Below are 14,767 nucleotides of genomic sequence, written 5' to 3' on the forward strand. Positions count from 1 at the left end.
TGTCACAGCTCCAAGGTCCTGGAGGTTGTGGGTTTGAGTCCCGCTCCGGGTGACTTTCTGTAAGGAGTGTGGTGTGTTCTCTCTGTGTCTGTGTGGGTTTCTTCCGGGTGACTGTCTGTGAGGAGTGTGGTGTGTTCTCTCTGTGTCTGCGTGGGTTTCCTCCGGGTGACTGTCTGTGAGGAGTGTGGTGTGTTCTCCCTGTGTCTGCGTGGGTTTCCTCCGGGTGACTGTCTGTGAGGAGTGTGGTATGTTCTCTCTCTGTCTGCGTGGGTTTACTCCGGGTGACTGTCTGTGAGGAGTGTGGTGTGTTCTCTCTGTGTCTGCGTGGGTTTCCTCCGACGCTCCAAAAACGTTGATAGGTGGATTGGCGACTCAAAAGTGTTTGTAGGTGTCAGTGTGTTTATTGACCTGTGAACGACTGGCGCCCCCTCCAGGGTGTGTTCCTGCCTTGCGCCCAATGATTCCAGGTAGGCTCTGGACCAGCCACGACCCTGATAAGGGTTACAGACAATGAATGAATGAATTAATATCAATATCTCTGTAAAGACACATCATACAGCACGGGGAAGTCTGAGATGGTGACAATGATCTATTTCATCTCCAGCAGGAGCGAATATCTAGGAAGCAAATAAGGGAGACACTTTCACAGTGGCCAATCAAAAACCAGCACCACATTATGCTCAGTTCTCATTGGTTATCATCACATCACTTCGCTCCTAATTTACTCCACTTTAGTTTGTTGTATCCCTGACTCCACCCACTTTGCATCAGCAACGATCGCTCCACCTCCTTTCGCTGGAAATCGCCAGCTCTCATTGAAAGTGAATGTACCGGTAGCTTTTCCGTGTCACGTCTTTGTTGGTATGAAAGCCTGAACATGGCGGGGGCCGGGTTTCTCTGGCGAACATGGGAACTGAGTAGGAAATGAGACCTGACACAGTGAGTTTGTTTGAGAACAGCAAAACAAGAATAATTTGTTAATAATTTGAGTAAATAAATTACATAGATCTTTCCTCACTGCTGGCAGCATGAAATGTAATATTCTTACCGTAAAATGACATCTTCAAAACCATTGTGATGATCCACTGAGCTGTCACAGGGAAATGGAGCCTCTGCTGTTACTACTCTGGGTAGAAACTGCACTATGTAACTTTTGGATCTGATTTGGACTGGGTCCGTCCACAACCTCTAAGATGAGTTGAAATAATGTTTGTGATTTAAAACTGATCATTCAACATCAGTCGTCTGACCAATGCTGACATGGCTGAATGCCATCATATCCTCACAGCAATGTTCAAGCATCTACTGTAAAGCCTTCTCAGAAGAGTAGAAGCTGTTACTGCAGCATGAAGGAGGCATACTCATCGTTAATGCTCTTTATTTTGAAGAGATATATAACGAGCTGGTGTCCACTTTGGTCATAGAGTTCATTTCTGGAGAAACATGGGGCAGGTCCAGTGCCGAGGGCTTTACACCCCTCTGGCCAACGCTTGGCATTGAGCTTCCATCAGCATATATCCTGCAGCCACAGGAGGCGTGAGAGTGTTTCTGTTGGTAAAGTAAGTCACCCTGAGAGACCGCTTCTCTGAAACAGGGCTCAGACTGTGAGGCAGCAGAGAATAAATCCAGGAGCAGGAGAGGGGTCTCATCTCATTCCAGAGAAGACGTCACCCTCATGGTTTACCTCTCTCTCTCTCTCTCTCTCTCCTCTGACACTAAAGCTGTAGCTCTGTGTGGTCTTCATCTTCACGGCTGGTTTCTCCTGACCCCCAACACTTAGCCACTTGTATGTTACACACAGCTCCGTGATGGATTTCCTCTTTTCAGAGAGGATTCCCAGGCTCATGCCCAAAGAACCTAAGATGTTTCCCGTCCAGAACCTCTGCCAACCTGCCATCTGTTCCAAACACAAGCGGGAGGGGACATACCCCTCTCCACTCTTTCTTTCTGTCTTCTCTATCTTTTCTTCCACAAGACGGGCTGTAAAGAAGATGCATTCTCTCTTCATTCTGGAAAAAGTCTCAGGGACCCCCCAGGCCCCAGTCAGCGCTCTGCAAGCGCTCCAAGATGCTTAATTTCAGTATGTTTTCTTTAGTGCTGTCAACTTCATTTATCACGTAATTAATCTGGAAATTAATCCGTTACCAGGCGTTACGGTGGAGCAGCAGGTGGTGTCTCTGTCACAGCTCAAGGGTCCTGAAGTTGTGGGTTTGAGTCCCGCTCCGGGTGACTGTCTGTGAGGAGTGTGGTGTGTTCTCTCTGTGTCTGTGTGGGTTTCCTCCGGGTGACTGTCTGGGAGGAGTGTGGTGTGTTCTCCATGTGTCTGTGTGGATTTCCTCCAGGTGACTGTCCGTGAGGAGTGTGGTGTGTTCTCCCTGTGTCTGCGTGGGTTTCCTCCGGGTGACTGTCTGTGAGGAGTGTGGTGTGTTCTCCCTGTGTCTGTGTGGGTTTCCTCCAGGTGACTGTCTGTGAGGAGTGTGGTGTGTTCTCCCTGTGTCTGCATGGGTTTCCTCCGGGTGACTGTCTGTGAGGAGTGTGGTGTGTTCTCCCTGTGTCTGCGTGGGTTTCCTCCAGGTGACTGTCTGTGAGGAGTGTAGTGTGTTCTCCCTGTGTCTGCATGTGTTTCCTCCGGGTGACTGTCTGTGAGGAGTGTGTTATGTTCTCCCTGTGTCTGCGTGGGTTTCCTCCGGGTGACTGTCTGTGAGGAGTGTGGTGTGTTCTCTCTGTGTCTGCATGGGTTTCCTCCGGGTGACTGTCTGTGAGGAGTGTGGTGTGTTCTCCCTGTGTCTGCGTGGGTTTCCTCCAGGTGACTGTCTGTGAGGAGTGTAGTGTGTTCTCCCTGTGTCTGCATGTGTTTCCTCCGGGTGACTGTCTGTGAGGAGTGTGTTATGTTCTCCCTGTGTCTGCGTGGGTTTCCTCCAGGTGACTGTCTGTGAGGAGTGTGGTGTGTTCTCCCTGTGTCTGTGTGGGTTTCCTCCAGGTGACTGTCCGTGAGGAGTGTGGTGTGTTCTCCCTGTGTCTGCGTGGGTTTCCTCCGGGTGACTGTCTGTGAGGAGTGTGGTGTGTTCTCCCTGTGTCTGTGTGGGTTTCCTCCAGGTGACTGTCTGTGAGGAGTGTGGTGTGTTCTCCCTGTGTCTGCATGGGTTTCCTCCGGGTGACTGTCTGTGAGGAGTGTGGTGTGTTCTCCCTGTGTCTGCGTGGGTTTCCTCCAGGTGACTGTCTGTGAGGAGTGTAGTGTGTTCTCCCTGTGTCTGCATGTGTTTCCTCCGGGTGACTGTCTGTGAGGAGTGTGTTATGTTCTCCCTGTGTCTGCGTGGGTTTCCTCCAGGTGACTGTCTGTGAGGAGTGTGGTGTGTTTTCTCTGTGTCTGCATGGGTTTCCTCCGAGTGACTGTCTGTGAGGAGTGTGGTGTGTTCTCCCTGTGTCTGCGTGGGTTTCCTCCGGGTGACTGTCTGTGAGGAGTGTGGTGTGTTCTCCCTGTGTCTGCGTGGGTTTCCTCCAGGTGCTCCGGTTTCCTCCTATGCTCCAACAACACATTAGTAGGTGGACACTCAAAAGTGTTCATACCCGGAACACTGCATCAGTTCTATTTAGTTCAGAGGGTAGATATTTTTAATGCTGAAATGTGGATTAAATCTCATAACTAGCTCCTAATGTCTCTCTCTCTCTCTCTCTCTCTCTCTCTCTCTCTCTCTCTCTCTCACACACACACACACACACACACACAAACATGCATACACAGAAAAGCTGCTTCAATATGCTGAGACACATTCTGCCCATTTTTCCACAAGGGAACACAGTTCCTGGTGTCAGTGAAAAAAGTCTGTTACTTGGTCAAGACACCACAAGGACCAAACACCACAGCAGAATTCTGTTATGTACACAGCCCTTTTCCAACCCCCCCCCCCCCCCCAAACAAATGTTTCTGTTCTTTGTTTTTGCAGTTTTTGCTTCATTCTCTCATTTCTTCACTGTTTTTTTTTTTCCGTTTTTTTCTCTGTTGTCTTATCTCTCCACTTTTGTATGCACTGTTTTCACTCAAATTTCTTATTTCTTACTTCATGCACAAAAATGCTGCAAGAACTTCGGCACATTTTTTGCCTCATGCCTGGTTAATCCCCAGGTTTCCCTCTTATAAAGCTGTTGAAGCTGAATGTGGAGGTGTATCAGTGTCTGAGCTGTGAGCTGCTCGCTGCAGTTTTCTCGATTAAAGCCTGTGTCTGAGCTTTGTTTTGTTTGATGTTAATTCTCTCCCTGAAACTTTTACTCAGCAACAAGAGTCTAATTCAAACATAAAAACTACTCTGAAATGTTAAAATAAAGTAAAAAGAATGGTTTGTCACGCACACATTTATTTGTTTAGCCTTCCCTCCAAAAAACAAACAAACAAACAAACAAGGAAATACTAGCACTTTGTGGTGTGAATAATCAGGATTAATCGTAGAAGACTGCTGTGATTAAAACGGTTGAATTTTTCGTTGATTGACACCATTATTTCTCTTGCACAAGGCCATAAAGTGAGACCTCTGTAAATTAGACCCCTGGTCTCAGTCCATGAGGGGGTTGGAGGGGGGGGGCAGGGGGGTGTTAGGAAAACTGTTATGGACGATGCCTGATCTCGAATGTCGGTGAGAGTTTATGTTTCGCAACAAGAGAGCACGACATATTTCAAGCGTGGAATGTCCATGTGGATACTTGGTGTTGCTGAATCGCAAACTGTGCTTTCTGTGAAAACACCGGGGGGCTCTGTTATGATCAGAGCGCTCTGAGACTTCTCCGTAGCTCACACATCCACAAAAGAATATGTATATAAACACGTGTAGAAGTATATCAGCTTTTCCTGCTGCTCCATTCCTATTAGGCAGTGGAAGGTGAATGTAAATATACAACCAGCCCAGACGCCAGTTATTGAATCTCCCCCCGAGCTGCCGTCCCACAAAGCCCTGGGTTTTACTATTGTTTGCTTTGGGAAACAGACACGCAACTCACTGCAACGCGGGAACGGACCCTTATTCCCTATCATAACACAAGCAGCTATTAGCGTTAGCGCTTGGTTCTCTCGAGAGTGGAGCATTCTTCAGCAGATAATCCACACTGTGTCGACACATTTGTGGACAGCCCTTTGTCTTTAGTGATTTCAGAAACTTTCAGGTGCTCCCACTGCACACTGATGTTCACAGCTTGTGTAGAAGTGATGGGGCGCTCTGAGGCCTAGTCCACACCTACGTGGGTATGAAACAGAACGTGTGTTTTCATCTTTCTTCATTTTTTACACCATCCCCTCCACACAAGCATCATTTTAAAATGACCTCCATCCACATGAAAACATACAGACACACAGCCCTGTGTTCAGCTGCTTACTCAACAACAAAAGCCATGCCCTTGAGAAAGGAAAATGTTCTTCTTATCTGCCACAACCACTTTGTTGTCTCACCAGCTGGGGTCTGACTGATTCTTGTCCAGAGCCAGTGGTGCTGGGGGTGGGGTCTGTGTGGTGGGAGCACTGGATGTAGCAGTGACCTCTCTAGCAATCACTTAACACGTCCTCTTTTAGTTTTAGTTCATTTTACTTTATTTGCACAAGCTTACCTAACACTCACACCTAGGGACACTTTTGAGTCATCAACGTGTGTTTTTGGCGTGTGGGAGGAAACTGGAGCACCCAGAGGAAACCCACGCAGACACAGGGAGAACACACCACACTCCTCACAGACAGTCACCCAGAGGAAACCCACGCAGACACAGGGAGAACACACCACACTCCTCACAGACAGTCACCCGGAGGAAACCTACGCAGACACAGGGAGAACACAACCACACTCCTCACAGACAGTCACCCGGAGGAAACCCACGCAGACACAGGGAGAACACAACCACACTCCTCACAGACAGTCACCTGGAGGAAACCCATGCAGACACAGAGAGAACACATCCACACTCCTCACAGACAGTCACCCGGAGGAAACCCACGCAGACACAGGGAGAACACACCACACTCCTCACAGACAGTCACCCAGAGGAAACCCACGCAGACACAGGGAGAACACACCACACTCCTCACAGACAGTCACCCGGAGGAAACCCACGCAGACACAGGGAGAACACACCACACTCCTCACAGACAGTCACCCGGAGGAAACCCACGCAGACACAGGGAGAACACACCACACTCCTCACAGACAGTCACCCAGAGGAAACCCACGCAGACACAGAGAGAACACACCATACTCCTCACAAACAGTCACCCGGAGGAAACCCACGCAGACACAGGGAGAACACTGTTCGAACCCACAACCTCCAGGTCCCTGGATCTGTGACAGAGACACTACCTGCTGCTCCACCGTGCCGCCCTATAAATGAGACATATTCTCCCCATTTTTCCACATGGGAACACAGTTCTGGGTCTTAGTGAAAAAAGTCTGTTACCTGCTTTGGTCAAAACACCGCAAGGACCAAACACCACAGCAGCATTCAGTGAAGCGAATGGTCTGTCTTGAGGTGTGTGTTTACTGTGGTGTGTTGCAGGTGAACATCTTCATGGAGGCCTTTCACGATGCTTTGCTGCTGTACGCGCTCGCGCTGGACGAGGCCATGAAAAGCGGCTTCTCCAAGAAAAACGGAACCGAGATCTCACACCGAATGTGGAACAGAACCTTTGAAGGTAAGTCATGACTTAGTGGGAGCTGATTAATAATAGCCCTACAGTTCTTTAATGTTCTTAATAGGGTTCTGAAAAACACAGCTTAATCCAGGCCTTTATTGCATGTGACATGTTTGTGGGACTTCCTGACTGCCTCATGACCTTCTCTGGTGTAAACGGAGCAGCGGTTGTTTATACGCTGAAGTGTTTCCTGAGAAGCATGGTTTCACCCGTTTGGTTTGTTCTGCTGTGGAACCGGATGGAAAAAGTAAACAAGGGCAACAAATGCGTCAGGAATCAGGAGCAGCATCAGCCTCTTCATTAGTGAAACAGCGTCAGACGTGAGAACACCTCACTCTCTCGCTCACAGCCTAAACCTAATCATGCTAATACACTAAAAACTGACAGACACCTGCTCATCCTACACTTCCCCTGAAATCAAGCACAGATTCTTCCCTTCTTAGAAGGCTTTAGACTTGATGTTGTGTCATTTCTGTGAGGGTTTGATGGCTTTCAGCCACAAAAACTTTAGTGAGGTCAATTACTGATGTTGAATGATCAGTTCTGGATCACAGACACTACTCTGTGTGTGGGCTCAGTGGATCAGAGGAACTGGGTTCCCTGGAATGATTGATCCTGATTTAGTACCTTTGAGATGAGTTAGAGTGGTTAAAGTGGTGTTTGTAATCCACAACTCATCCAACAAACCCACTAAACACCATAGAATTCTCACAGAAATGTCCCATCATCCAGCCCAACATAAATCCTTCCCAGAACAGTAGAAGCTATAAATGCATCTCCCTCTTCTTCACAGTGGAGCAAAGGACCAAACCCCAGCGCAGTGTTCTTCCCCTGTGTAAACAGCCCTGTTCAGAACACCCGCTTTCAGCACCTGTTCCTTTAAATGATAATGAGCCGCTCGCTGTTCACCCCGACCCCGAGCGCACAGCAGTGAGGAGCGAGGAGCAGAAGCTCTGGTTTTTAGTCGTTTTCACTCTGTTCTCTTTCTTCTCCGTTATTACTCAGTGCTCTTATTTCTCCGCACTCGTTGTGTCTGTTTAACCTCGTCTTTGTGCTCTCACATAAACATGGGTCCAGCGCTGTGATTGGACAGACTCAGACGAGGGGGTGGGGCCATTCTAAAGTCTCTGCACACAGTGTCTTGCTTCACAGTGTGTGTGTTGGTGGTCTCCAGATTTGCACAGAGCAACACATTTTTTCATGACATGTTTAAGATGGTTCTATAAATGAAAATGAAGTTTGAGGACGGCTCGTGCCCAGAGCTGCGGAGCTCCTGAGGAGCGGCGTGTAATTGGATTTAACCGGATTATCACATATTCTTTTCCGCTTCCACTCATAAGCCTCTCCTCCAGAGAAGGTGCTCTGCTGCGTCTGCAGCTTCAAACCAAACGTGTAACAATCATGTTTTCTTCTGTGGGAATGGTCAGGAAACAGGGTCATGTTTTCTCTTGTTAAATGAAATAATATTTTAAAAATGTCAAGAATTTGGAAACACAGGCGCGGGGATGAAATTACCGTTTCTGCTCGCCATGCCAAAGAAAACGGCGGGAGGCAGATGAGATTTCCTGTTGTATCGGCCGCCTGGAATTTTGTCCACTCGCGCTGGTGTTTTCCTTGGAATGTCTGACTCTTCCAGATAATTAATTTCCACATTCCTCACATTCTGCATCCCAGGCATCGCTGGCCAGGTGTCTATGGACGCCAACGGTGACAGAAACGGAGATTTCTCCGTGATCAGCATGACCAACACTGAAGCTGGAACCTATGAGGTAAGGCCATGGACTGAGTGTGTAAAATGTCAGGGCACAACACAGGGGACACTGATATTGAATGTGGAGTGGAGACTCTAATACACAGAGTAATATGCCTGGATTCAGGAGTGGGCAAAGTGACAAAAAAAAACAAAACAGGACAACCGAGTGTGCAGAGGAGTCTTAAAAACAAAGGTGATGCACTCTCAAGGGGTGCAGTGGTCTAAGAGTTGGCCCTATCCTCAGGGGGGTCTCTGGCTTGATCCCTGGTAATGCCATCAGAGCCTGGGAATCCTGGAGAGCATAGTTGGTATCACTCTCTGTGTGGATAGGATGACCCCTCCTTGCAGTTCGAAAACAATAGGTGGGTTGGCTTCAGGGGTCCTAGACCATCATCCCGAGGCTCGTGGCACTGTCTGCGATCGGGGGACACTCACTGACGGGATAACTAGAGATTTCAAAACAACTGCAGAGAAAAATCAGCAAAAACTTGCAATAATTAAATAATATGACTGCCTGTGAGGAATGTGGTGTGTTCTCTCTGTGTCTGCGTGGGTTTCCTCCGGGTGACTGTCTGTGAGGAGTGTGGTGTGTTCTCTCTGTGTCTGCGTGGGTTTCCTCCGGGTGACTGTGTGAGGAGTGTGGTGTGTTCTCTCTGTGTCTGCATGGGTTTCCTCCGGGTGACTGTCTGTGAGAAGTGTGGTGTGTTCTCCCTGTGTCTGCGTGGGTTTCCTCTGGGTGACTGTCTGTGAGGAGTGTGGTGTGTTCTCTCTGTGTCTGTGTGGGTTTCCTCCGGGTGACTGTCTGTGAGGAGTTGGTGTGTTCTCTCTGTGTCTGCGTGGGTTTCCTCCGGGTGCTCCGATTTCCTCCCACGCTCCAAAAACACACGTTGGTAGGTGGATTGGAGACTCAAAAGTGTCTGTAGGTGTGAGTGTGTGAGTGTGTGTTGCCCTGTGGAGGACTGGCGCCCCCTCCAGGGTGTATTCCCGCCTTGCGCCCAGTGATTCCAGTTATGCTCTGGACCCATTGCGACCCTGAACTGGATAAGGGTTGCAGACAATAAATGAAGAAAGGAATGCACATAGCAAACAAGGGTTTGATTCCCAGCTCAGTAACGAGCACCATGCAACACTAGTAAAAGTCCTTGGGCAATACTCCTAACACTACCTTAATAATGAGTGTGGACAATATCCACAAAACACTCAGAACGGTATTGCCCACCTCTGCCCATAGGGAACAGGGGTGAATCCTGTAAGGGGAATCCTATAAGAGATGTTTGATTACCTGTGATTGACAACAAGGAGTGTCTGAATTGTAATGATTTAAATATGAAAACATTGTCTCAAACACTGATCCGGCAGCTCTCTGAAAAGCCCAGTGCATCTAAGATTAGCCAGTGCTTCTTCAGCTGCTACATTATTTGCCCGGTTCTGTTCTCAGCGACTCTTAGGCAGAACCCATAGTCTGTGCAACATCGGACAGTTTTAAAAGGCAGAATTCCTCTGATGCAGCTGTTTGTTTTTTTCCTCCTAGGCTGTGATGCACTACTTTGGCACCAACAGGAGTATCCAGATCCTGCCTGGCTTCAACTCTGAGAGGTTCTCTCTCATAAGTCCTTCCAAGCCTCAGAGCCCAGAAGACTCAGACAAATCATGTAAATTACCTCTGCTACTTTAAGACCTGTAAACATTTGCTTTGTGTGGAGATTTTGAAAGGTTTGATAAAACACATCAACTCTTAGTGGCCAAAAGTTTGTGGACACATGCTCTTGAACACAAAGATAATGAGCCGCTCGCTGTTCACCCCGACCCCGAGCGCACAGCAGTGAGGAGTAGAAGCTCTGGTTTTTAGCCGTTTTCACTCTGTTTTCTTTCTTCTCCGTTTTTACTCAGTGCTCTTATTTCTCCGCGCTCGTTGTGTCTGTTTTGCTGAGTTTAACCTCGCCTTTGCGCTCTCACATAAACACGGGTCCAGCGCTGTGATTGGACAGACACAGACGAGAGGGCGGGTCTCCACACTTGACGTCTCAGAAGTGAAGGGTAATAATCAAAATGGCTCATGTTTTCTGACTGAGGCAGCAGACAAAAACTGAGAGGGTGGTCTCTTTTCACATTTGGTGGGCTCCAGATTCACACATTAACTTGCACATGTGTTTTTCCAGAATAGATCTCCTTTAAAAACACTCAATACCAAGAGCTTTATTTTCTCATAAATGATTCACTGGATTAAGAAATTTCATGCATTCTTTATTTCCCCATCTTCTGTAGAAATCGAAACCTATTCTATTTCCTAAACCCCTCAGATTCAAATGAAAATGCTTTGGACGCACATTCACACATCATTCCTCACTGCTGCCGTGATTATTTTTTATTTCATTGTGTCTTTAAAGCATTTGAACACTCATTCTACAAGCTGTCTACAAACATTTGGCCACGTAGTGTATAATCCACTGCACGGCCGCTGTCTTTAGGATTTAGATGTTTATAAGGGGCAGAGGTAGATCAAGCCGCACCGTTTTTTTAATGACTTCATTTTCTCTCCTAAGCAGGTGGACTAGGTTTATCAGCAGCGACTGGGATCATAGTGGGGGGTCTCCTCGGAACAGCGCTACTTCTGGCCTTCTACTTTTTTAGGTAAAAATAAGACATGAAATAAATGAATACTTTCATATGTTTAGATAATGGAATCAGGAACATGGGCAGAGAGTTGTGGACGGTGAAGTGAGTAGCGTACGGTTTACATCATCCTCATTCTCAGCAAACCCTTCAGGGACCTCTCGTGTCCTGTGGAAATCAGGATAAAAATGGAACGTGTGGATGTCAGAGAAACTTGCCATTAATTTACTGATGTTTGGACCCGGGCGGCACGGTGGTGCAGCAGGTAGGTGTCGCAGTCACACAGCTCCAGTGGCCTGGAGGTTGTGGGTTTGATTCCCGCTCCGGGTGACTGTCTGTGAGGAGTTGGTGTGTTCTCCCTGTATCTGCGTGGGTTTCCTCCGGGTGCTCTGGTTTCCTTCCACAGTCCAAAAACACACGTTGGTAGGTGGATTGGTGACTCAAAAAGTGTCCGTAGGTGTGAGTGTGTGTTGCCCTGTGAAGGACTGGCGCCCCCTCCAGGGTGTATTCCCGCCTTGCGCCCAATGGTTCCAGGTAGGCTCTGGACCCACCGCTGCTCTGAATTGGATAAGGGTTACAGATAATGAATGAATGTTTGGACCCAAATGTGTCAGTCACAATCCCCCCCTGAACCCAACCCACAACATACAGAACTACCCAAAGTCTGTTCATGTCTCAGATGTGACATTTTTCAAATGTGAATCACCTCATGGAAATGGCTCATAACTCACTCACTCACTCCCTGACGTTTAAGAATTTGTCCACAAGGGGTGCTGTTTATTGCTTCAGGCCCTGAATGTGCTCTTTCAGTCAACCTGCTTTCTGAGAACTTTCGCTTACATCCCAAAGACATGGGGAAGTCTTTTTAAAAGATTTCAAAATCATTGAAAAAAATTCCCATAAATCCCAGAGCCCTTTGAAAATTTTTCCCATAGATCCCAAAGCCATTGGGAATTTTTTGCCAGAGATCCCAAAGCCATAGTGTTCTCCTCTGATTGTGTTAAGGTCCAGTGATGTTTAGTGCTGTAAAACATCCCCCTGCTTTGTAAAGTTGATTAAAATGGCTCTCTTAACCAAGATGGAATCTGCTGTGTTCCTCAGGAAGAATTACAGAATAACCATCGAGAGGAGGACACGGCGGGAACTGTGCGACGGAAAGCATCGTCAGTTAAGAGAGGACTCCATCAGATCCAACTTCTCGGCAGCGTAGGGTTCCCTGGACAGACAGACAGACAGACAGAAGACGGATGGACAGACAGGTCCAGGGAAGGTGTCATGTCTCAGACGAGCCTCTCAGAGACTCAAACGGCCCACCCAGGAGCCCTGAAATATTTAAAGACATACTGTAGTGTTTATCTTGTACATGTCTCTTGTTTTTGACTTTTCGTAAACTCAGGAAAGTTGTATGTGTCACAGAGAGCTGCTTCGAAGGCTTCTTGAGGCGGGGGGTGTGGGGGGGGTCTAGGGGAGGTCTGTTTCTGTTCAACTTCAGGCCTCGTGCTTTCTCAACGAGCTAGTCTTGAGAAGGAATTCGTAAAGGCCCCTTATTTGTACAGGCTACTCAGCTGAAACCTGCTCCCTCTGGATGGGGAGGGACTGGCGGCGGTGAGCTGGGGGTATATCGGTGACCCTGATGGATGGAGAGGAAGTGGTTTGTGGAAGAGGGAATGTTTTCCTCCTCATGCCTCATTAAAAAAAACATGAGAGGTGAGAATTCTGCTTTGATCTGGGTGTAGTTTTTGTTCGGAGCAACTGATCCACACCAAAACCAGCATGAACTGTAACCGGAGCTGATATTAAGCTTGTGCACGTCTGCTCAAAAGTTTGTGGACACCTGGTCATCCAGCGATTCTTCGGAAACCAAGTGAATTCGTCGGAAGTTTGCCCCCGACCCATAGGCTTTCCATTTCTGTGAGGAATTTAGGGCACTCCGTCATAAGAACGACACTGACGCAAGGCACTGATGCTGGAGAAGCTGATGCTTGCTCCAGAGAAGACAGTCCCACTGCTCCACAGCCAGCACTAGGCACTGAGCAGGGTGACCTTAAGCAGCTTCTTCAGAGCATGGTCTTCTAGTGGTTAACGCTTTACTGTGGAGTTCACACAGCTGTCGACAGTGGGCCTGAATAAATTCTCTAACAGTAGTGAGTGGGTGTCTACAAACTTTTGGACAGGTAGTGCATGTAAGATTGCCAACCCTAAGATGGGTGCACTGAGTGATACTGGACAATGAGATCGGTCTCAGAGAAGACTTTAAAAGCGGGTGGGCGTGGATGGAGAAGCTCCTGGAGGGGAAAAACACAGATTTGATCAAGAACAGAAGAATGTCTCCTTCAAGTGTTTTTGGAAATAAAGCTATGTTTATATGTAGAATTTATATTGCACATGTACATTTTTGAAAGAAATTCATATCTTTATCTAAATTTACTATGTCAGGAAATGCTTACTAATAATCTTGATTTAATTCTACATTTAAAAATATAAAAATATCTATCTGTATTTTCCTCGTGTCGATTGTAAGTGTAAAATTGTGAGAAATGCCACATTTACAGCTGTCATCAAAAGTTGTGCGAACACTTTTTGTAGGACGTTATTCAGAGGCTAGGGTGACAGCGCGTGTGTGCTGATATGAGTAAATGTATCGACGTAAAGATGTGATGTGATTATTTATTGAGGTTTTTTAGTGCTTAGTGTTGGTTTTAATATTGTTGTTATTTCCTGGTGTGGAACATACAGACTTTTTTTTTTTTTTTTAGAAAACAGTTGCTGCAGAGCGTATCATATTTTGCTTGATTATGGTGTACATTGTAAACAAACCCGGCAGAACTGTAACTTATTTATATTCCAGTAGATCTTGATATTGATAAATATTGACAATAAACAAAATGAAAATACATCATTTCGTACAGAATGTGATTTTATTTTTGCATTTCTCCAGTGTTCTGACATTTTTGCTGATGTCTGACCGTTGTGTGTAGTTTATTTTGCTCATAAACAAGTGTGTGTGCCGTGTGATGGACTGGTGCCCTGTGCGAGTTCACCCTGATGAGGATGAAATGGTTACAGAAAATGAATGAATATTTCATGTTAATTTCACTCAATAACTCAATGTTTACATTGTTTCCATTGTCAGCCCAGTGCTTTTCTACAGCATGTTTTAGGGACGTTAAAAGTAAGAATTAAATACTATGACATTGTAATATTTAAAACCAATAAAGGCATAACACTGTCCCATATTCATCAAAGTTACAACAACTAATCACAAACATTTCCATCGGCTGCTTCATGAAACATTCATACAATGTGGAAACAAGGGGAGGTTAAAGCGCAGTTGATGAATCAGCTTCAGTTTGAGAAAACTCCAAATCCCAGTGCCTCATTTACAAATAATCAACCTAAGGCATGGCCGAATGCATTTAGAGTTCAGAGGCTCATGAGCCAATGGCTGTATACACTACTCCTCCAGCTACACACATTCTAGGTTTTCAGGAGTCAGGAAAGTTAAGAGTTAAAGTAAAGTGAAATAAAAGTTATAATCTTAATAGAGTACAGCCCATTGTGAGGCTGAAGTTCCACTGAAATGGGTGACGTAATGATGCTATTTAAACATTAACTTTCTGTTCTAATTGTCCTGTAAATTCTTTCACTGGTAGAAGATGAATTTGAAAAGGTGGAGTTTGCTTCTAATTTTACATTCCACCTTAAATGAGGAATCTTATTGTGCCAAATTTGGCTTCTTA

General features: G+C 46.6%; 1 protein-coding gene across 2 annotated transcripts in view; it reads left to right on the plus strand.

The window, feature by feature from the left end:
• Positions 1–14,183, plus strand: part of LOC136679615 (atrial natriuretic peptide receptor 3-like) — a 40,285-nt gene extending 26,102 nt beyond the window's left edge. The window contains exons 4-8 of one of the 2 annotated variants that reach the window (XM_066658247.1): positions 6,526–6,661; positions 8,336–8,430; positions 9,946–10,066; positions 10,958–11,045; positions 12,129–14,183. In XM_066658247.1, coding sequence (XP_066514344.1) covers positions 6,526–6,661; positions 8,336–8,430; positions 9,946–10,066; positions 10,958–11,045; positions 12,129–12,237 — 549 coding nt within the window. In that variant the 3' untranslated portion in view covers positions 12,238–14,183. The remainder of the gene's footprint in view (positions 1–6,525; positions 6,662–8,335; positions 8,431–9,945; positions 10,067–10,957; positions 11,046–12,128) is intronic. The other variant, XM_066658248.1, reaches the window with a different exon arrangement.
• The last annotated feature ends 584 nt before the right edge of the window (positions 14,184–14,767 follow it).

The sequence above is a fragment of the Hoplias malabaricus genome, chromosome Y, assembly GCF_029633855.1.
Source record: "Hoplias malabaricus isolate fHopMal1 chromosome Y, fHopMal1.hap1, whole genome shotgun sequence".
Taxonomy (NCBI): Eukaryota; Metazoa; Chordata; class Actinopteri; order Characiformes; family Erythrinidae; genus Hoplias; species Hoplias malabaricus.